The 24,292-nt window shown below is 40.3% G+C and overlaps 1 protein-coding gene across 1 annotated transcript; it reads left to right on the forward strand.

Moving 5' to 3' along the window:
* Positions 1-5,628: 5,628 nt before the first annotated feature.
* LOC106402443 lies at positions 5,629-6,707 on the forward strand. The gene is made up of 3 exons (XM_013843180.3): positions 5,629-5,793; positions 6,010-6,216; positions 6,315-6,707. The coding sequence occupies exons 1-3, from the start codon at positions 5,730-5,732 to the stop codon at positions 6,584-6,586; spliced, it is 543 nt and encodes a 180-aa protein (XP_013698634.2). The 5' UTR covers positions 5,629-5,729; the 3' UTR covers positions 6,587-6,707.
* Positions 6,708-24,292: the final 17,585 nt, after the last annotated feature.

The raw sequence follows: 24,292 nt of genomic DNA on the forward strand, positions 1-24,292 counted from the left end.
TGGTCTCCCTGAAGAACATCCACAACTTGTGGGTAAAATTAAAATAAGCCTCCTCAAATGGCTTGTCTAAGGGAATCCTGAGAACTCTCTTCGTGAGGCTATCCATCTCCTATTCACTGACTCCTCTTTTGAGATGCTTAGGGACCTTTTCCTTTCTTTTCCTCAAGGTTCTCCTCTCAGAAGTCTGATCAACTAGCATAGGCTCCAGTGCATCATCAATGTTGGGGTCAAAATAGGTAAGGACCAAATCAATGTCGAAAATATCTCTAGAAACCTTTTTAAAAATAAAATAAGAATGCGAAAAACCAAATCTTCGTGTTCATACAATTATTACACGACAAGTTCTTCACAAGGGATCAATCAAACCATCAAACGAACAATTCCCGAGCGTCGGAACAGCCGAACCAACACCGTCCGAACATCAAAGAAGTTGGATTAACCGAAGGCCAACTCGCCCAACGGCGAGTTGGATCAGTCTTGCCCAGCTTCGCTTTCATCGAGTTGGATCAATCCAGTACCATACGTTCCCGTCTCCGGAACTCCGTCCTTCGGGTGTGGGAACCGAAATTCGCATTGTCGATTTACGTCAAAATAAGGAAAGTCAAGAAACCCTAACTTTCCCAGAGGTCCCATATTCTCTGCGAGAGCCAACGACAAGTGAACAAATAAATGCGAAAAATATGTAAAGACAATAAACAAGTTTAGAAAAAGTTGATCTTTATTTCGAATCCGCGTAAGAGCGTTGCGATCATTACAAAAGATGATAAAAGCTTTGGCCGCAAGAGCTGTCAGCGAGTTACATAGTTCTAGCACCCTAAAAACGTAAACCTAGTTGAGTCGCAGCTCGATAACAAGAGACGAAAAAGACACGGAAAAAGGTTTTGATTTGATTTCAAACTGAACCTTATGAAAGGCTGCCTACGTGATAGACCATGGATTTGACCCGCTTTCACCCATGTTTTATAGGTGTTTTTACTACTAATTATTATATTATAGAGTCTATTTATTATATTTATAAGATCAGGAGTTATTTGGAGCATTTTGGAGATATTTGGAGCAAGCACCCGAGATGACCATCAAGCTCGACCATCGGTCAAAATTGAGGAACAAATATCGATCGATGTTCACATCAGAATATCGATCGACAGCGAAGCGCGCAGAAAGCCCGTTTGGTCACAGCCGACGTGAAGCCCAACTCTTCACTAATTTACAAGATTACCCCTGATGAGTTTTAACCTAATTATATAAGTTTTGCCACAATGTTAGAGACAAAAGGGGGTGCTTTCTTGTGTTTCTAGTTTTACTATTATCAGTAAAGGGTTTTTAGGATTTTGATAGATTGGAGAGAAGATTCAAAGTTATATCTGTGATTGGAACTCCATTAATATCTATATACTATTCTAATGAAGTTTTCTTACCTAATTGATGTTATGAATTGCTTGGTCAGGTCTGAGTAGTTTCATTGTTAGATTTTAGGTTTTAAATAGGTTATGAGGGATTAGCCCCAACTATAGATTGCTGAGTTGTGATAATAATCATTAGGATTGTCATTAATGCCTGATTCTAGATTAGCTACCTAGAACTTGCCCTAGGATTGTTAGATAAAAGCGATAGTTTCATTCTCATCCTGAAACTATTCTAATTGAGCTAAGTTTCTTGCTAAGAGTAATGCAAGAGCTGATCTAGTGAGCTTAGTGAGCATCATTCAACCCGCGCATAAAGCTTAACTAGAAGTGCGTCGATCGATATCCATACTGGATAGTCGATCGGTTGAGTGAAAGGTGTATCGATCGATATCCCTATAGGATAATCCATTGACACTTGCTATTGATCGAACACACTTGTTTAGGTCATTAGATCTAGTTAATAGACAAGTCCAAAAACGCGAGAGCTGATTGACTTGTTGCTTAGTAGTTGAGCTCTACATTATCATGCATGCAACTGATTAGGCATCTGTAGGATTATAATTTCAAGTTTCCTGAATAAAAACCTTAAGTTTAGCTATTTCCTTTTAACCACCAAAACCTCAACCAATCAATCGAGCAATTACTTGTTCAACTGCAAATTTACATTTTAATCATTAAACCATCCAGCTTAACAAAATCCATTAGATTTATTAGGTTCTCTAGCTCCTTGTGGATTCAATCCCTAAGTACTACAATTGAATCTCTTATTTGAGAGAGTAAATTCACTCTTTAGGGTAATTTGAGTGATATCAAATTTGGCGCCGTTGCCAGGGAGCTTTGATCGCCTATTAGATTTAATTTTGTTATGTTTCTGACATAAGTTTATTTCTTGGATTTTCAGGTACATGCCCAGCAGTACCAGAAGCAACAAGGAAACTCAACTGCTATTCTCACCAGATCCTGCAAGTTTGGAGCGTTCAATCCGCAAAGAAGCACGCTCCTCATCGATCGACAACAACACTTGTTTGTTGCTCGATTCTCGTCAACCACCATCGACCCAGGCACTAGTCCCTTCGACCGATACTCGCTCACCACTGTCGACCGATACTCGCTCACCACTGTCGACCGAAGACCCATCTCCCGTCGACCGACATCCTCCATCTGACATCGATCGATACTTCAATCCGGACATCGATCAATACTGAGCCGCGAGACATGGTTGCAACTTTGATTCTTGTACGTGATGAGAGAGGAGCCATGTATGACCAAGAATGTCATCTACGTAATGCAACATGTTAGAGGATTGACGCTCAGGCGGCTGCAATCCCTGGGCCCGATACTGATGCTACAAGATCTCTCTACCTGTAGATGAGGCCGCTCGACACAGAACATTGGCTGACTATAACCGTCCAGATCAGTTCTACACTAACAGATCAGCCATTCGACCTCCAACTATTCAGAGGGATTTCGAGTTGAAGCCGCAGTACTACACACTCGTGGGACAGACACCCTGGGAACCTAGCATCTAGCAGCAGCATCAAGAACACTGACTTTGAGAGGAAGAGATATGCCACCATCCTTGGGAATGATCAGATGGATGAAGTGAAGGCAAAGCTAGACAGTGTTCACAAGCTTCTCTGGAAGCAGGTCTGCTTGGTTGAAGATGTAGAGGCTGTAGACACAAAGGGTAGAGCAGAGGAAGCAGGTGTGAACTTCATCAGTCGAACTGGATTCCAAGGTTCTGGAAACCAAGGTGGAAACAGAACCTCCTATGAAAATAGTGGCAATTTCCACCAGAGCTCGCAGCACCAGAAACCCTACATCAACAACTACATCAACAACATGGGTTATGGAAGCTCCTACTACCAGAAGCCACCACCGCCAACTCAAGAGAGCAAGATTGAGGATATGCTTGATAGAGTTCTCGAGGGACAGCAGCGCATGACAGTGGACTTCAATGTGAAGATTGATTTTGTCTACACCAACCTGAACACAAAGTTTGATATTTTGAGCACTCATGTGAAGAAGCTGGAGATGCAGGTTGTTCAGACAGGAGAAGTTGTTAAGAGGCATGGGAGCCTTGACTAGAGGGATAGCAGATGATGTGATGAAGCACGGCGTGAATGCCATCACTGGGGATGATTTCTGGCAAATGGTGAAAGAATAGAAGCTGCAAGAAGGAGATTTCGAACTAGATAGTCTGATGAGTTTTGGAAGATCACATTGGTGTCGATCGACGCCAAGCCACAAACATCGGTCGTCAGAAGTCACCCAAAACCAATCAACATCCACTCCTGGACATCGGTCGACAACACCAATGGAGTCAATCGCATCTTGCAATGCCGTGAGGATAATGACTCACGAGGAGTTCACAGCAAAGCACCCACATCCGCCCAGCCCTGTCTACGTGAAAGTCGATCGACATTCTGACCCCATCATCGATCGACATCAGGAGACAGCCATCGATCGACACCAGCCAGCACCCATCGATCGACGAGCACCTATTACGTACCGAGTTCAGATGCTGAAGATAGATGTTGCACGTCTTAATGCACTAAGGCCCAAACCCAAACCTTCAGAAAACCCACCAGAGGCCGTCAGGACACCTTCAGATGATAGAGTAGATCCTATGGAAGTTGATAGGGTTCCTACGGGAAGAACCCTAAGGAAAAGAAAGGAAAAAGTGGAGAAACATCTGAAGAGGGGGGCTAATGAAAAGGAAAATGAAAGTTTCCGAAAAAGAGTCTTCAAGATTCCTCTGGATAAGACATTCGATGAGGCTTATTTTACCCACAAATTGTGGATGTTCTTCAGAGAAACCAGAGAGACAGAAGAAGACATTAGGTGAATGTTCTGTGCAGCTAGAGAACAGACGAGGAAGAGGGTTACATTAGAGAAGAAGAGTGATTCTGGGCAATTTGCAATACCATGCACAGTGAAGGGTATTAAATTTCCACATGCCTTGTGCGACACATGAGCATCAGTCAGCATCCTACCTAGGATCATAGCAGACCATATGGGTCTGCAGGTGAAGCCTTCCAAGGAATTATTCACTTTTGTGGATTGTTCTCAAAGAAACTCAAGAGGAATTGTGAGAGACCTAGAGGTGCAGATTGGTAATGCCCTAGTTCCAGTAGATTTTCAAATCTTGGACATCAATCTGAACTCGAACTCTTCTCTATTACTTGGGAGAGCCTTCTTGTCAACAGTGGGAGCAGTGCACAACTTGCAAACCAACCGGTTGTGCCTAACGCTCATAGATCCTCATTTCCACTACAACCCTATTCCAGTCAAGAAGCTACATACGACCTACAGAAGAATCAAATTATTAAATATGTAAATTAAAAAAAATTATATAGAATAGTGTTAATTTGTTTTTGTTTTTTAAGTTTTAAAGCTTAATTTAAAATATCAAATTTAAATAAATAATATACACAAATTTAAATAAATTATCTAAACTAAAAAAATATGAATATGATCATTGTTTTTTGTGAAATAAAATTTTTATAAAAAAAAAATAAATATCATTTTGAAATGACACATTAAAATCAAGTAGTTTTTAAGCGGAAAATGAGCATTTAAATCCTCAACTATTTGAAATCAGCAAGTTTAATACTGAACTAGTACTTGCATGATTTTATTTCCCAACTAATAGTTGGCTTGGCAAATTAGTGACTAAGAAAATCAACGGTTAAGTCAATGACTAGTATCATTAATTTTATATCAATTTTCCTCGTTATTGAACCTGAAAAACTCGAAATCTATAAATTTAAATCCTAACTTTGAGTGAAAACGATTTCCAGCGATGGAAAAGACGATTTCCGGTGATGAGAGAGAAAATCCGACCCAATCACGGAAACAAATATCATCGGAGATCGCCTTTTCCATCGCCAAAAATCGTCTTCATTCAAAATTGGGGTTTGAATTTGAGAATTTTGAGTTTTTCAGGTTTAATGGCAAAGATGATCGATATAAAAGTAACGAGTATCGTATGGTTGACTTTTTCAGTCACCAATTTGCCAAGTAAACTATTAGTTGGAGAATAAAATCGTGCAAACAATACTTTGATATTAAACTTGCGTATTTCAAATAGTTAAATATTTAAATACTCATTTTCCCAGTGTTTAAGAGATTATTTCACCATTTAATTTGTTTTACAAATGTGATATCTGGGGGGCCTGGCCCAATAGAAAACACATGGGCCTTTATACATAGATAGACGCATAGGAGGAGGTTGCGGCAGGTTTAACCCTAAGTCTCTTATCGGCAGCAAAATTTTCCACGAAGAGGCTTCTCCTATTTTCTTGCTCGCAGAGTCGAACCATGTCCACGGGCACCGACGAAACGATGGACAGACTTTTCCCCAAGCCACAGAGAAAAGAGATGTGTAAGATCGATCCCTTTCTCGAAATTGTTTGTCCATAATGATTAGATTTCATCCGATCCATTTGTCATAATAAAATTTCGTTCGTACATGTGATTAATTAGACATAGAGTAGATTTCTTCTGATCGACCTGTTAGATTATTGACAAAATTTCTTGTTTTCACGAAATTTTTATTTTTTGTTTCATAAGTGTGTCTTGATATTCCTTCTACTCGCAGTGCGCTCCACGTATGTTATGTTCGACGCGGAGGATTTCTCAATCCCTGATCCTCTTTTGTTTAAAAAGAATATCGTAACAGCTATTGAGAAAGAAGGTTATCGAGGGCGGATTAAAATCAACGGTTACTTTGGCCTAAAGATAACCATCCCCCAAGATTTGCTTGACCAATATTTGGAAGCCGGAATTTATTCCAAAATATTTGAAGGTGTTTTACGCTTTACTTACCCCTCTTCTCTCACTATCTTTCTATCTCTTTGTTTTTCTTCCTTTTTATGTATATATATGTTGATCTTACTATTCCAGGGGACAGAGTTGCTCGAATGAACATGATGTTAGTGGAGCTTCTTTTCTGGGCAATGAGCCATTATCCTGCAGGAACAAATGTGCTGATAATCACAAAAAACCAAAAAATCCTAGAAGAACACAAGGTCCGGGATATTATTGAAGCTTTGGCAGTGAGAGATTTCTATTTTGCCATTGAACATCCTGATACCTTCTTTCCGCCAGCAGCATGTGCCGAAAGTTCTGAGCTATTTATTCCAATAGCTACCAGAAAGAGGACGTTTGATGGATGAATAACTAACTCAAGACTTTATTAATATGATGATGTCGTTTTACATTTTATTTTATGAGTACTTTAGCAACCTATGTGGGAAGGGTACCAAACAATTTACAAGAAATATCTTTTTCCCTATCTCTCTCGTCTGTACTATTACTCCCTCTTTTCATGATCCGACGATCTGCCTTGTTCTTAGTGAATTTTAAGCTCAAACTTATCAGTCTCCGCGGAAGAGTTGTAGAGGGGTCTCGGTGCTAGCTGTTTGTTAGCACTAAACTATCCTCGACGTGTCACATATATATGGTGCTTGCTACATATTTATCTTCTATGTATGTTTCTTCTATTCTCATCTTATCTTTTACGAGATTCTAAAAAATGAATTTTTTTTTCTTTTCCATATGCAGTTGTTTTGTGATCATCTGAAACACCCGCCCCTCCCCATTTCCAACCGGGGTTCCAGGGCGCGGGGTTTAGGACACACATGTCTATTTTCCCGACATCTCCGTGTGTCCCGTTTCTGGTCCCATGAGTTTCAGTTGCATTTCCTTCCTTACCGTTGACATTTCCACTTATAGTTCTGCAAAAAGGGGAGAGGGAAAAGAGGGGTGAGTACTAATACTCAGTGAGGCGATTCTAGACCAGTCTCCCCCATGAGCCTTTATACGGTTCAATGCGAAACGAGAACCGTCTAGTCACTACACTCAGTCGATGCAACCTATCAGCTAGTTATTAAGTTTCATTTCACAATCAAGCACTGTAATGAACTCAGTCATCACTCAATCATAGAATACGGTTTATTAATTAAGACTCCATTCATCCTATAACTCTAGGACCTACACAGCTCAAGCGGATCAACCCTCCCCTTTTCTTGCTGCGTTCCTGTGGAGCCGCCTGCCCTCGTACACTCGGCATCCGGTTCCCTTGGATGTAGTCTATACCCTTTGCAGTGTATTACGGCCCCTTCCCGCCAAGACTCGGCGTGACTCAATCTTACCGGCGCCTCTACTCTTAACCTGCCGTTTTTGAACGCTACGGCCGCCGCGTTTTCCCATACTCCCCACCAGTCCCTCGGTGGTTCGTATTCCATTTCTATTCATTTCCCATACTCCCCACCAGTTCCTCGGTGGTTCGTATCACAATCATTTAACTTTCCTTTTTCTTATCATTTCCTTTTTCCTTTAACCCTTAGACTCTTTCTTACTTTCCTTTTTAGACGCCACCCGTTCTCGGTGTCCCACTCAATCCATTTAACAATCATTCATTGATATCCTATCATTCATCTAACCAGACCGGTTAACAGTTCTCTTATTACCCTACGTTTAATTCCTTCTAAGCATCCTAGCTTTCAACCACAATCAAGAATAGTTCATCAACCAATCACTCATTCATCATTCAATCAACACAAACAATCCATTTACTGTCCTTAATCAGTACGAGCGTTCTTATGCAGTATGATCTATCAACCTAACATCAATCAGGATCTAAACCATCCTAATTCCTCATTCAACGGTATAAAAGAACATGAACAAGATCTGGAATAGAACACCTCACCTTAGCCAAGTTCTGGATCTGGATCTGAGAATAAGAGGTAAGAGAAACGGGATCTGAGATCTATGACACCACGCGGCCACCACCACCTCTCGCGGTTGCTCACGGCGAGGAGAGAGAGACGCGACCGGGAGAGAGAGAGAGGAGAGAAGGAGTCGCGGCGAGGAGAGAGAGAGAAGAGAGACGCGGCGAAGAGAGAGAAAGAGGAGAGAGACGGCGCGGGAAAGAGAGAAGGAGTCGACGGCTAGGGCTTCCAGTCTCCGGGAATTCTCTGCAGGGCTTCGCTTCTAGTTTTCTGATGAGAGAAAAAGAAGTGGAGGCTTGTTTTTATAGGGGAAGAGGTTGGGAAAACCCTAGGGTTTTCTAATTGGGCTGCAGAGAACCCATTAGCATTTAAAAATTTTAACTGGGCTGGTTTTGGGGTGTTACAATTCTCCCCCTCTTATTCGAAATCCGTCCCGAATTCCAAATCTTCAGTTCGAACTTAACATCCCAAAACTGGGGTGAGTTTCCAAACACAAACAAGGGAAGCACGAAATGACATCCTACTTGCTCAAGATCATTTAAAACCAACAATGAATTTAATAAATGAAATGGAGTAGGACTACAACGAATAAATAGGTCTCAAGGTATCGCCAAAATCTGCGAATAACCTTACAACAAGAAATGGAAAGCTAAAACCAATACGGAAGGAAGAAAAACCGTGTCCTACTCCTACTAGCTGACTCAGAAATCACATCTAGCCACTTCGTACTGGAGACTTCTGCTCCCCTTCCGGCTTAGGACCAGCCGCGTGGCCACTCCCTGTCGACGACGCCGGCTCCTCTTCCCACTCTGAGTCTTCCGATGGATCCTCCTCCACCTCTACGTCCTCTTCAGAGCTCGAGATGGCGACGACCCGACGAGTAAGTGTCCGTTCAGCCTCCATTGCCTGACCGGCCATCCGGTTCACCAAGGCGAATTCCCATGGTTCCAACACACCAATCAGCTTGCCCCGAATCTCCTCGCGGAGTCCTGCCTTATACCACCGGCACCAATCCTCCGCTGTCTTGGGCTTGCATCTTTTGGCTGACTCCAGGAATTCCTCTGTGTACTCCCGGACTGAGCGCGGTCCTTGCCTGGCCTGCGTCAATGTTCCACACCGACATATTCCGGTTATGCTCCTCAGACTCTCTGCATCAATGCTCGGAATCTTCCTTGGGCGTCCACGTTTCCTCGTTGGTACACTGTCCTCCATCCTGATCGGTCCCGGACCTGCCCTGGTCGGTCCCGTCTTCCTGGGGCGCCCTCGGCCCCTTGTGGGCGGCGTCGTGTCAACTTCAGGTGCAAACTGGAAAGTACTCTGACCCTGGTACAATCGCCTGTACTCGGCTGCCCGCTGGAAATGGGGCATCAAAATCCGACGCCTCACGGTCGTCTCCTGGATGGGGGCGTTCGGCGGCTCCGCGAACTCCATTTCCTCTTCGTCTGGGAAGAGTGCAGGTACCACATCGCCCCAAGCGTCACGGTAGGGCTTGCGGGCGTAAGCCCTTGTCCCTTTTGGTCCATAGCGCATGCGTCTTTCTCCGAGCTCGTGATGCACTGGTGAAAACATCCTTCAGCGTAAAAACAAAGACCTGATCAGAACATAATAGTAGTCATGCGTAGATGGCAGTTTTCAATCAATTCTCAAACTAGAGCTGCTTTAACAGACAATATCCCCAGTGTGGTTCTTATCATCCCTTTTTCTTGAAACACCCGCCCCAAGATGATCCTTTTTACAGTCAACCCTTTTTTCCTAAGAAGATCTCATATCCTTATTAGCATTTTGCATTCTGCTCCAAGATGACTCTCCATCATCCATTTTACCCCAAGATGATCATCCATCATCCTTTTTACCCTAAGATGATCCTTAGCTTAGTTACCCTAATCTGGAATCAGTTTTCTACTACTGTGCATCCGACCGTCCCTTGGCCGCCCCGGTGTTGCTCCTTCCTCGTCGGCGGCCACGCCCTGGTGGTGGGGCCCACGCCCATGTTTCCTTTTTTTTTTTTTTTTTTTTTTTTTTTTACTGGTAACAAGCTTCACTGTGATATCTGAATGCCAGAAGTCCATTTCTTTGCAGGGTTTGATCCCTCCGTGAAGCTGTGCACGCCTCGGACTTGCGTCCGTCTCTCCTTCCCCGGCCTCCCCGGCCCGGTGTGGGCGATGTCGTCCGCGAGACGCTTCCCTCCAGCTCGAATGTCCGGCTTTCCATTACCCCTTTGACTTGACGTGCTAGGCGACTAATCCCTCTGTATACTTGCCTTACAACTCCTTGTTACCCATTCCTGAACCTCTGAAACTCCACTACACCGCAGTACGAAGACTTTTTGTTAACCCGATCTCGGCCGGAAACTTTGAGCTGTTCGAATTCTCCTTCAACATTAGCTATGACGGTCGAACAGAACCATAAGGGAAATGGGCAATGGTGAGAAATGCTGATCCCTTAAGTTAGTATTAAGGGACCTTAACCTGGCTCTGATACCAATTGAAACACCCGCCCCTCCCCATTTCCAACCGGGGTTCCAGGGCGCGGGGTTTAGGACACACATGTCTATTTTCCCGACATCTCCGTGTGTCCCGTTTCTGGTCCCATGAGTTTCAGTTGCATTTCCTTCCTTACCGTTGACATTTCCGCTTATAGTTCTGCAAAAAGGGGAGAGGGAAAAGAGGGGTGAGTACTAATACTCAGTGAGGCGATTCTAGACCAGTCTCCCCCATGAGCCTTTATACGGCTCAATGCGAAACGAGAACCGTCTAGTCACTACACTCAGTCGATGCAACCTATCAGCTAGTTATTAAGTTTCATTTCACAATCAAGCACTGTAATGAACTCAGTCATCACTCAATCATAGAATACGGTTTATTAATTAAGACTCCATTCATCCTATAACTCTAGGACCTACACAGCTCAAGCGGACCAACCCTCCCCTTTTCTTGCTGCGTTCCTGTGGAGCCGCCTGCCCTCGTACACTCGGCATCCGGTTCCCTTGGATGTAGTCTATACCCTTTGCAGTGTATTACGGCCCCTTCCCGCCAAGACTCGGCGTGACTCAATCTTACCGGCGCCTCTACTCTTAACCTGCCGTTTTTGAACGCTACGGCCGCCGCGTTTTCCCATACTCCCCACCAGTCCCTCGGTGGTTCGTATTCCATTTCTATTCATTTCCCATACTCCCCACCAGTTCCTCGGTGGTTCGTATCACAATCATTTAACTTTCCTTTTTCTTATCATTTCCTTTTTCCTTTAACCCTTAGACTCTTTCTTACTTTTCTTTTTAGACGCCACCCGTTCTCGGTGTCCCACTCAATCCATTTAACAATCATTCATTGATATCCTATCATTCATCTAACCAGACCGGTTAACAGTTCTCTTATTACCCTACGTTTAATTCCTTCTAAGCATCCTAGCTTTCAACCACAATCAAGAATAGTTCATCAACCAATCACTCATTCATCATTCAATCAACACAAACAATCCATTTACTGTCCTTAATCAGTACGAGCGTTCTTATGCAGTATGATCTATTAACCTAACATCAATCAGGATCTAAACCATCCTAATTCCTCATTCAACAGTATAAAAGAACATGAACAAGATCTGGAATAGAACACCTCACCTTAGCCTAGTTCTGGATCTGGATCTGAGAATAAGAGGTAAGAGAAACGGGATCTGAGATCTATGACACCACGCGGCCACCACCACCTCTCGCGGTTGCTCACGGCGAGGAGAGAGAGACGCGACCGGGAGAGAGAGAGAGGAGAGAAGGAGTCGCGGCGAGGAGAGAGAGAGAAGAGAGACGCAGCGAAGAGAGAGAAAGAGGAGAGAGACGGCGCGGGAGAGAGAGAAGGAGTCGACGGCTAGGGCTTCCAGTCTCCGGGAATTCTCTGCAGGGTTTCGCTTCTAGTTTTCTGATGAGAGAAAAAGAAGTGGAGGCTTGTTTTTATAGGGGAAGAGGTTGGGAAAACCCTAGGGTTTTCTAATTGGGCTGCAGAGAACCCATTAGCATTTAAAAATTTTAACAGGGCTGGTTTTGGGATGTTACATCATCAATCTATTAATTTAAAAGAAATTTTGTTTATTAACAAAAAACAAACATAATTCATAATAAAACAATGGCTAGGATATTTGTAATATATTATTGAGTTAACTAAAGATAATGCCTTTGGGTTACTGCAATGAAAATGTGTGTGATTCTTTAGAACTTCCATATTTCGTCTCTCTTATTGTTTTTGTTTTATAATTTGTTAATTAAAATTTCTATTCTTGTAAAAAGAATTATTGTATTAAGAAAAAGTATCTACATTTTTGCATATATTATCTTTTTTTTTCTAAAAATGAAAACAAATATATTCCCAAAAATGAAGATGAAACAAAAAAAATTTCATGTTCTACACTATTTTAAAAATTCTACAAATAGAATATAACTCAAGATTCATGTTAGTAATAACAATTCTTTTTCTATTAAAAGAGAAGTACCATTTTTATCTACTACAAAATAGTCATACTAGAAGTCTAGGTCCATATACTCAAATAATTTTTTTATTGTTTACATTAGTTTATTTAATGTATAATATTTCTAAATAATTATAAGGATATTAATAACAAATTCATTTTAACTATAAATTTAAATTTAAGTTTCAGGAATAATAAAATCTGTTGAGAAAAAATCTAACAAAATCTTTTTCAAAATTTAAATATTCTTTTAATTAATGCACTGATTAATTTCGCAATTAGTAGTATAATATTATTATAAATTAATTTTAATTAAATTTTTATTATTAACAAAATAATGAATTTTTTTGCTAATTTTATAAATTTTATAAGTATATTCTACATTATATTAAAATAAAAGTAATAAATTACATATTAAAATTATGTTTTTTTTGCAAACATATTAAAATTATGTTGAATTGGTAAACCAATATATTTTGAAAAAAAACTTTCATTAAGATAAATAAATAAAATATCATTCACAGTTTAAAATGACTAAAATATCATTCACTTTTTAAAATGATTAATATTCATAAATTATGTAATAATTTTTACAAAAAATAAAATTGTTAACATATGTTAAATTTTAATATTTAGAACTATATATCATCTATTTAGTTATTTTTAAAATGACAACAATATATTATCATAAATTATTATATACAAATAATATAAAATTTTATGTTTATAACTGAAATGTTACACGCACGGGTGTGCGGATTAAAATCTAGTATATATTAAAAGAGAAGTCTTAACTTTGATTGATGTGTGATTTTTTTAAAAAATAAACCTAATGGACCTATTACTAGAAACTAATGTTACATTTAATATCTAATCAAGGTTGTTATTATGCCTAACTAAATTACATAAATATGATTACCATTCCGAAAACAAATAACCACTAAAATCTCGAAACCTATTCCATATTGGAAACCAACTTTAAACGACTAACAAAATATCCAAAACGATTTTTTCAAAACAAGATACATATCAAAACTAGTTGCCCTTAACTAATCACGAAATCTTCTATATTTTTCCATAACAACTAATACATAATATCCTATATTAATTGCGTACATAGAAAAATATATCAAAATCCACAATATATTAAGAGTAACAACCAAATCATAAATAACCACAATAAATTGTAGATTTCACCGAATATACTCAGTACAATACCCTAAATATTTAACCATCTATATATACCAACGGTAAAACTCTATCTTCGACGTCGACTAAATTTTCCATTTCTAAAAATAAGAGTATTTCTTTGCTAAAAGCTATCAAGCCCTACAAACAAGGATGGTGCATCCAAGTAAAGTTGATTCATTCATGGAGACATAAAACCAACTATGGAGGAGATACTCTTGAGTTGATCTTCGCGGATGAAATTGTGAGATACATATTAATTTGTCAATATATGTTTCTCATGTTAGTGTACTAATCTGTGTATATATTTACGTTTCAGGGTGCAAAAATCCTTTGTTCGTGTAAGATGAATTACATTCAACGTACTCAACGCAAGTTGAGTCTTGGTGAATGGCGACTGATAGAGACGTTCTCTGTCTCTCAAGCAGGGGGATAGTATCGGCCAACAAACCATACTTACAAGATTTCTATCATTGAGGGCACTTCGATATCACCGAGTTCTTATGAGTGTGACTTTCTGAGATTCTCCAGTTTTGAAGAGATCGGAAATGGAACCCTCAAGACTTCTTTCATAATTGGTTAGTGTCTGATTCAGCTATGTTTATTGTAGCTAAATGAAACACTAATATGAAACTTTCATATTTCAGATGTCATTGGTCAAGTGATCAGTCTTCGTGACGTTCAAAGTGTCCAGGTATCCGGGAAAGATAAGAAGAAAGTTGAATTCCGCTTGCTTGACATCAAGTATGTGAATCTCATCTATTCGTTAGTTTTCAATCTTTTATATCAAATATATATTCTTTGTAACTCTATATTATGGACTCTATATTTAAACTTAACGTATTAGAACCTATGTTATTCAAGTGTACTGATTTATATTTATTGATCTCAATTAAAGTTATTATCCCATTCTTATGTTTTATAGGTAATGTACAAGTAACCAATGCATTTGATGCATCTCTTATCCAATTCGATCCTGAATTGCCTGAAACTCTTGCTTTAAAGCTGAGGTAGTATTCATAAATACTATATTAGGATCATTTTCATGGCCATTTTACTTCATTTTTTGTTTAATTTGTTGGTCCTTTTATATTTTTCAGGGCCTCTAATGATGAATTTGCTCTTGCTCTTACTGATACAAAGAAAGAAAAGCGTCTGAATACTAAATATATGCAAACAAACACCCGTGCAGTTGCGCGGGTCAAGATCTAGTTGAATACTTAAGAAGTAAGTTCAAGGTTTGATATTGTCTTTAGATCTGAAAAAAAAAACTGAATATCCAAAATGTCAAAATCATTTCAAAACATAAAAAACCTTCACAAGTAAAAATTTTATGTTTAAATAATGAATTAGGTAGTTGTCCGCGAAATTCACAGATATTAATATTGTATGAAAATATATATTTTGTATACAATGCCAAAATTTGAATAATAATTAGAAAAATTAAAAATTGCATTAGGTTGAATCTATAAAATTTTGAATCTAACATATAAATCCTCAAGAATATATATTCAAAATTTGTAGATCTATACTATTAAAACAGGTTACATTTCGGTTTTTTACTCTAATTGCCCCTAGCGAGTAGCCTTGCCGTCTCTTTCATTAAGGGCAATTTGGACCTTCCGCACAATTCCTGTTTGATATTGCGTCGTTTTCGCCTGAAACATTTTAATGGTTTGACATTAAACCGCAAATTCCTAATTCTAATCCGGTTTGCGATTATTTCCCTGTTTGAAACTGTGTCGTTTCCATTGAACCATATTTTAATGGTTTGTTTTTAAACCTGTTTTCCTAATTCTAATCCGGTCTACGATGATTTAGTCCCTAATGTCAAATCTTACAACAGTTAGGGTTTCAATCCTTAAATGCAAATTACATGACGTCGACTATAACCACATAACCTAAACATGAACCCTCTTTCTGAAATAATTCTTGGATCGAATGTATTAACAATGAAATGCTACTTACTCAAAAACGTTATCAATATTAACAATGAAAATCAAGTCATTTCTCCAATCTAATCCCATGATCTAAACATTTCATCATAGAAATGAATTTTCTTTCAAGTAATCCCTAAATTTGAACATTTTCTAATGGATAAGAACACAATCCCTAATCTATTTACATAATCTTGATAGAATCCATATTTTTGTATATTCCTAACAATGCTAACTGATGTCGTTATCCGTCTTTAAAATATAGATTATTTTTAAAAAAATTCTGAATTAATATAATCCTAACAATACTATAGTTTTTTGGCCTATTGAGGTTAATATACAAATTATAGAATGAAATTGCGGAAGTGTGCATTATCTAAACTATTAAAACTGAAGTACATTTAGTTATTAATCCTGACTTTTTCTAAATAATTACATCTTGTGCCACTGCATTTAAAATAAATAATTAATTCAAATTACAAGTACTACATTAATCATTTAGATTTTGCCTAGATTTTTCCAAATTCACTACCAAAAACGTGATTATTAAATACATTTTGTTATAATAAATCTTGATTCACTCCTAAACGAACTTGTAAACTAACTTTCCTAATTATCTTTCCTAAAATTAGGCGTAATTAAACGCAAATCTAACCTTCCAAATAGAATTTCCAATGGTTTATGAGTATGTTAAATACAAATCGGGTATATGGAAATAATTAATCAAACGTTATTCTCTTGAAATCAAACATTCCAATTTCCAACATTAATACTCTCTCCGTTTCTGAATAAGTGTCACTTTGACACTTTTCACACAGACTAAAAAATAACGAAAATATATGTAAGTTATTATTAATTACATCTTTCTGACCAATATTATTTGAGATAAATAAAATTATTTATAAAACTAATGCAGTTTGCAATTAATTTTCAGTTAAAAGTAAGTATAATTTGCATTGAAATTGTAAAGTGGTATTTTTTGTGTAACAAGAAAAAAAAAACTAGAATGACACTTATTATGAAACAGATGGAGTATTGCCTTAATTCTAAAACTGTTTATTTATGTTTGTAAGTGTTGTATGTTTCTCATTTATTTCCAATATATAGTAATTTGAGAGACATATAAAATTGAAAAGATAAAAAATTATTTGCCATAAGATATTTGTTTTAGAAACATAAATGTATTAGTATTCACAAGCATATTAAATGGTTAAATTTACAAACAAATACAATATAAAAATGGTCAATATAGTAAAATTGATCAAATTTATTTAGATGTCATTTTAGTTAGTTTAACTTCTAACCATAATTATAAGTAAATCACAATATCATCAATTACAAGTAAAAAACACCCGGGCGGACGCACGGGTCATGATCTAGTTTTAGTTAATTGGCGAACATAGAGATTGAACATAGCGCATTGACATTTCTGTCCTTAACAACAATCCGACAGACCTAGTATCTCGTACCTGGAACCGGCAACTTGTTAAAAAGAACGTGAGCATATTGAATAAGAAAATCACTTAATTATATGTGTTGTCTATTGTGGGAACCGAAATTCGCACTGTCGATTTCCGTTTAAATAAGGAAACTAGGAAAATCCTAATTTCCCAGAAGTCCCGGATCTCTGCGGGAGCCAACGACAAGTGACCAAATATATGCGGAAATTATGAAAAGATAACAAACGAGTTTAGGGAAAACAGTTGATCTTATTTCGAGTCCGCGTAAAAGCGTTGCGATCATTACAAGAGATCATGAAAGCTTTGGCCACAAAGGCTGTCAGCGAGTTACTTAGTTCTAGCGGCCTAATAGCTCAAACCTAGTTGAGTCGCAGCTCGATAACGAAAGACGAAATAGATAAAGAAAAGGTTTTTGATTGATTTTGGACTGAACCTTGTTAAAGGCTGCCTACGTACCCCTTTCGAGGATCAAGCCGAACGTAGTTCAATTGATAGAGCTGGACAAGAGATCGAACTGCCTGGGCGAGTTCGTCTAGTAATCGAGTGCCAGTCATAGAAACCGAACTTGTCGAGAATAAGCCTCAAGTTTCTAAGTGCAGAGAATTCCGAGTCTAAAAAGTTCTCCCTCATGCTCCTCGCCTAGGACTCCTTATATACTAGCTCCAAGGTCGGTTTACACTTTTACTCTTCTGCCCTTAAGCCGTCATAGCATAAAAATGGATATATTCCATTTTTCCCGATTTTCACAATTATCTTCAAAACTTCCGTATTTATCCGCGGAAACTTGACATTTATCCTTCCTTGTGGACCAAGCGTAAACTGTGCTGTGGTTTACGGGCTTTTGGTTAAGAAATCTCAGGATGGGCCTCGAGTCGTGTTTTAGGTCCCTTTGGGCCGTCTTCCGACTCGAAGCGTTTACTACGTTTTCTTTCGACAAAGAAAGAACTTTCCGCAGTTTCTAATCCGCGAAGTTTGATCGATAATTTAGAATAGCGGAAAACATAGACTGAGCTCGCTACGGTCTTCGGGAGATAGCATTTGAAGGTTTGACGAGAATGCATGGACTGGTGTCGTACCGATGTTCGGAAGAGCTCGGTCGCAACGCAGCGACCGAACTTTGGCTCGAGCCCAGTGGCTACGTAGCGACCGAGCGGAACGAGCGCTCGGTCGCTACGTAGCAACCGAGCTTGGCTCGGGCACGGTCGCTACGTAGCGACCGAGCTTGGCTCGGGCTCGGTCGCTACGTAGCGATCGAGCGAGACGGACGCTCGGTCGCTACGTAGCGATCGAGCTTGGCTCGAGCTCGGTCGCTACGTAGCGACCGAGCGGGACGGACGCTCGGTCGCTACGTAGCGACCGAGCTTGGCTCGAGCTCGGTCACTACGTAGCGACCGAGCGGGACGGACGCTCGGTCGCTACGTAGCGACCGAGCTGTGTGCATGCTTTGTCGCCGCGTATCGATCGACCTTCGCTTGTCCGTGGTCTGATTTCCATACTCGAGCTTGTCCGCGGCCGATTTGGATGCATGTCCGTTGCCTTCGGACAATCGGTATTTAGTGGTTCAATTGAGATTTGGACAAGATTTTACTGCAAGGCTCTTCGTAAAGATATCTTTACGAAGATTACTTTTCGTAAAAACGTTTATGCTTATTTTTACGGACTTTTAGACATTGATTCCGTCGTGACCGATTTTGACCCCAACAGTTAGCCCCCCAGCTCGTTAGAACCATGAGCTTCTAGCGTGAGGTTCTAGCGAGTGGCTTGGCAAGTTAGGCAAGTTAGGTGAGTTAGGCGGAATTAATGGTTGAAAAGGTCTGTGGTAAGTGATATTCTCGCTCTCCTAAAAGTAGAAAACGCGATAAGATTGGGGCTGCGCCTTATGACGGCTACCTACGTACCCTTGTTGAAGGGATCAAGCCTTTCGTAGTTCGTCTTGGAGTTAAGGTTCTTATGACTAGTTTTCCAGTAGGACCTTAATGGTCTAGTTTTTATGTAGCGGTTATAAGGCGTGTTGCTGCCGATGGCATTTTGTATGGGTGTAGAGGGAAGACTACGAGTTGTCGTCTCGTAATCTAACTCTGTGTGAATTGCCATATCCATAATCTGTTTTGAGAGTTTTCCGCAGTGTGTAAACTTGCGGGATTTTCTGAAGACGTTCGAACATTGGCAAAGAGACAAATTTTGGGATCTCGTATCAAAGTGTTTGATACTATGCCTAGAGATGTTAGAGACCAGTGCGCTGGGTTTAGGGCAAGACCTAGGTTTACTTTCGGTTTAAGGATTGTGCGGTGACTGGCCGGCTATCGTTTTTCCTGTTGCGATTTCTTCCTGATTCGTATCGATTTAAAGTCCGCGATAGGTTCTCGGCTTATACGACTTGTTTGATACGAATCGAGCATCTCTCCGGAGCCCGGAAGTGCTGGACCAAAATTTCGGATTTCTTTTATAGCGCTATTATCCTTGTGTCGGATGTAAGAGAGTCATCTTCGTGAGATGGCTATGTCTGTTTAGGACGTTGAGAATTTGTTGTGATCAGCAACAAACTTAATGGTAAAAAATACCGTTTCGAGTCTTCGCGAAGAATATTTTTTGAGAAGATGTTAGTGCGTATGACTGTTTGGTCTTCCATGAAGGTATTTTTATCGAGGAAGGAAATTTCGTCGAAGAACTAATCTTCACGGGTCTGCGACGTCTCGCGATGCTGAAGATTTGTTATTCTTTCGTATGCCATGTTTCGTGCTTGAAATGTTCGCGGGCTTGAAGATATTTCGCGATGTTGCAAGGGTTTAGTCTTTGCCATGCGTTTGAAAAACATTCTAGTTTGACTACGAATGTTCGCAGCCAAAATTGTTGTTCATGTTTGGATGCTAATAGTTTTATTTGCGATCGAGGAATTATGACTGAGGTGTCGTGTAAATTTGTCCATGGGAACAAGCGTTTTCCTTCATAGTGCTTTGTGAAGTGTTGGCCTTCCGAGATGTATTTCGTGCATTTTTTAGGATGTTTCGTATAGCTCTAGAAGCTTTGTTATGAATTTTTCCTTACATGCCGCATATTATGGTTAAAACGTTGCGGGCTTAAAGTGAATTGTGGAGCGTATTGAGCTTGGTCAATTTTCGAAAAGTTTATATTTTCCGTTAACCGTTTGGTTGTTAGGACTTTGTTTCGTTACGAAGAATTTATCATATGATTTCCGACTGTGGGCTATACGATAATTTATCATATCATATCACCGATTTTACGAAGGTCGTAAATCAGTGATATGTATACATATGTAAAAGTAGCATTGTTTCTGCGGGTTTTACGAGAAACGTTTCCGCTGTGATTTTGATCTTAGGTGAAAGTTGCTTGGAGTTACTCATGGAGTATTACCGAAGTTTATTTCAATACGATCTAGTCGCGGAACGTTTTTCATAGGTTTTTCGAGAGGATTCTCATGACACATTCGTTTCTTGAACGAATTGGTCAACCAGAGGTGGATCTAGCTAACCATCGGGAGGAAAGTGATCCTTTTAATGTGCACGATTCTACATATATTCTCGAGTTTTCTTTGTCGCAAATGTTTTCGATGCTTTTCCGTGACTTACTTGGTACAACGGAAACTGAAAGAAATGCTTTGGTGATTGAAGATTTCTCGTAGAAATTTTTAAAACGAAACTGGCTTTCTGAAGCCGGAAAAGGCTTCAATACTTTGGCTAATCGTCGAGTTTCAGTTTGATATTGGTACAAGTTTTTCTGTACGCATGATTGCGACAAGAAATGATGTATAGTTTTTGAGATTATGTTCATGATGGTCTGGATATGTTGCTAGCGTTTAGACGAATATTAAGATTGTCGTTTGCCTATTCTTGACGATTTGCAGAAGTTTTTTGAAGTTTGGGAGTATACGAGTATAGTATACGTACCTACTCCCCCTTTTTTTTTTTTACGAAAGAAAACGGTTGAACCGATACTTTGAAGGGTTGTGTACGTTTCCTCTTCTGATGTTTGGAATGATCGATAATTCAGGGCGATTTATAGACGACGCTAGGACTGTGATTTGGTTGTTTCCACGTTGACGACTTGGGATATGTCGGTTCCGAGAAAATTGCCAGAAACGAATCGGTTATAAGACGACGTTCATGTCTCTAACTTTTTCTCTCTTTAGGAAGCGAGCTTGATATGCGTGGCGATCGTTTCTCGACTTTCGGAGAGTTTAGATCGGTTTGCAAGATCTTAGTTCTCTCGAAGTTGCAGTTTTGTCCCTTCTCAGTTTTGCGTGCTCATTTCCGTTTCCTATTCTCGTGTATGTTCGCCATTTCCGATATTGGTGTTTATCCTTTGAAACTTGACATTTATCTTTCGAACTTGACTGTTATCTTCTCCTTAGATAAGACGTCGATTTTTGTAAAAAGGTTCAACGTAATCGTATAGTTAAGGCGGCTAAGGTGTTAAGTTAACCGTTGCCGTTTTATACGATTAATCTGAATCCATGCGAGGAAACAGGTCTTGGCGGGTTTTTTTTATATCATAAAGTCTCAATGGTAACTTCAATCGAGGCGAAACAAGAGACGTTTCGATCGAGATTCGAAAGTGAATGCAAAGATGGAGGTAGGGCGAGCAGGAACAAGCCAAGGAGTTTAAGATGAGTTTTACTTGTTTTCGTCGTAAAATCTCAACGGAAACTCCGATTGAGACGAAACAAAAAGCGTTTCGATGAGGATTCAAAGGAGAACGCAAAGGAAGACCCCTTTGAGGCCTGACAGGTCGCTATAGAGAGTGAGGATGTCATCTCGGTCGCTATAGCGAGTGGAAGGGAGCCAAGACGAGTCCAACTTGTTTTTGTCGTAAATTCTCGATGGATACTCCGATTGAGACGAAACAAAAAGCGTTTCGATGAGGATTCAAAGGAGAACGCAAAGGAGGACCCCTTTGAGGCCTGACAGGTAACTATAGCGAGTGAGGATGTCATCTCGGTCGCTATAGCGAGTGGAAGGGAGCCGAGACGAGTACCACTTGTTTTCGTTGTAAAATCTCAACGGAAACTCCGATTGAGACGAAACGAAAAGCGTTTCGATGAGGATTCAAAAGAGAACCCAAAGGAGAACCTCTCGGAGGCCTTAGAGGTCGCTACGTAGCGACTGACGGTCTGACAGGTCGCTACGTAGCGAGTGGAAGCAAGCCAAGAAGAGTCCTACTTGTTTTCGTCGTAAAATCTCAACGGAAACTCCGATTGAGACGAAATGAAAAGCGTTTCGATGAGGATTCAAAAGAGAACCCAAAGAAGGACCTTTCTGAGGCCTTACAGGTTGCTACGTAGCGACTGACGGTCTGACAGGTCGCTACGTAGCGAGTGGAAGCAAGCCAAGAAGAGTCCTACTTGTTTTCGTCGTAAAATCTCAACGGAAACTCCGATTGAGACGAACCGAAAAGCGTGGCGATGAGGATTCACAAGAGAACCCAAAGTAGGACCTTTCTGAGGCCTTACCGGTCGCTACGTAGCGACTGACGGTCTGACAGGTCGCTACGTAGCGAGTGGAAGCAAGCCAAGAAGAGTCCTACTTGTTTTCGTCGTAAAATCTCAACGGAAACTCCGATTGAGACGAAACGAAAAGCGTGGCGATGAGGATTCACAAGAGAACCCAAAGGAGGACCTTTCTGAGGCCTTACCGGTCGCTACGTAGCGAGTGGAGAGTTGGCTTGAGCTCGGTCGCTACGTAGCGACCGAGCAGTGTGCGTGCTCGGTCGCTACGTAGCGACCGAGCGGTGTGCGTGCTCGGTCGCTACGTAGCGACCAAGCAGTGTGCGTGCTCAGTCGCTACATAGCGACCGAGCAGTGCGTGCTCGGTCGCTACATAGCGACCGAGCAGTGTGCGTGCTCGGTCGCTACGTAGCGACCGAGCAGTGTGCGTGCCCGGTCGCTACGTAGGACCGAGCAACCTGTGCGTGCTCAGTCGCTACGTAGCGACCGAGCTAGGTAATCGTTTTGTTGTGTTTCCTTTTTCCGTGATTAACCTAGGGGTTTTTCAGCGGTTTTTAGGAGAACAAGTTTTATTCTTCCGAAATGTCAACGGAAAATGTGTTTTGGTAAAAGCCTTACGCATCGAGATTTCTTTTGTTCAGTAATGAGCCAAACTTACGGGGTTTGATAAGATTTATCGTTTCCCTTTACGTTTAGAAAGAGAAATCGCGAGCATGTTTTAGTGCTCTTCCTGTGGCGGAAGGTCGCAGCAAGGCTTTCAATTTTGTTGAACATTGGAGCAGTCAGTGCTGCGAGTTTGTCTTTCATATATCCAGACATAGTTTCGATCAAGCGTTTTGTGGCCATGAGTAAGAGTAATCCGTAAATCCCCCTCCTTCTAGCGCCAAACTGTGGGAACCGAAATTCGCACTGTCGATTTCCGTTTAAATAAGGAACCTAGGAAAACCCTAATTTCCCAGAAGTCCCGGATCTCTGCGGGAGCCAACGACAAGTGACCAAATATATGCGGAAATTATGAAAAGATAACAAACGAGTTTAGGGAAAACAGTTGATCTTATTTCGAGTCCGCGTAAAAGCGTTGCAATCATTACAAGAGATCATGAAAGCTTTGGCCACAAAGGCTGTCAGCGAGTTACTTAGTTCTAGCGGCCTAATAGCTCAAACCTAGTTGAGTCGCAGCTCGATAACGAAAGACGAAATAGATAAAGAAAAGGTTTTTGATTGATTTCGGACTGAACCTTGTTAAAGGCTGCCTACGTACCCCTTTCGAGGATCAAGCCGAACGTAGTTCAATTGATAGAGCTGGACAAGAGATCGAACTGCCTGGGCGAGTTCGTCTAGTAATCGAGTGCCAGTCATAGAAACCGAACTTGTCGAGAATAAGCCTAAAGTTTCTAAGTGCAGAGAATTCCGAGTCTAAAAAGTTCTCCCTCATGCTCCTCGCCTAGGACTCCTTATATACTAGGTCCAAGGTCGGTTTACGCTTTTACTCTTCTGCCCTTAAGCCGTCATAGCATAAAAATGGAGATATTCCATTTTTCCCGATTTTCACAATTATCTTCAAAACTTCCGTATTTATCCGCGGAAACTTGACATTTATCCTTCCTTGTGGACCAAGCGTAAACTGTTCTGTGGTTTACGGGCTTTTGGT

The sequence above is a fragment of the Brassica napus genome, chromosome A7 (assembly GCF_020379485.1).
Source record: "Brassica napus cultivar Da-Ae chromosome A7, Da-Ae, whole genome shotgun sequence".
NCBI classification, from domain to species: Eukaryota; Viridiplantae; Streptophyta; class Magnoliopsida; order Brassicales; family Brassicaceae; genus Brassica; species Brassica napus.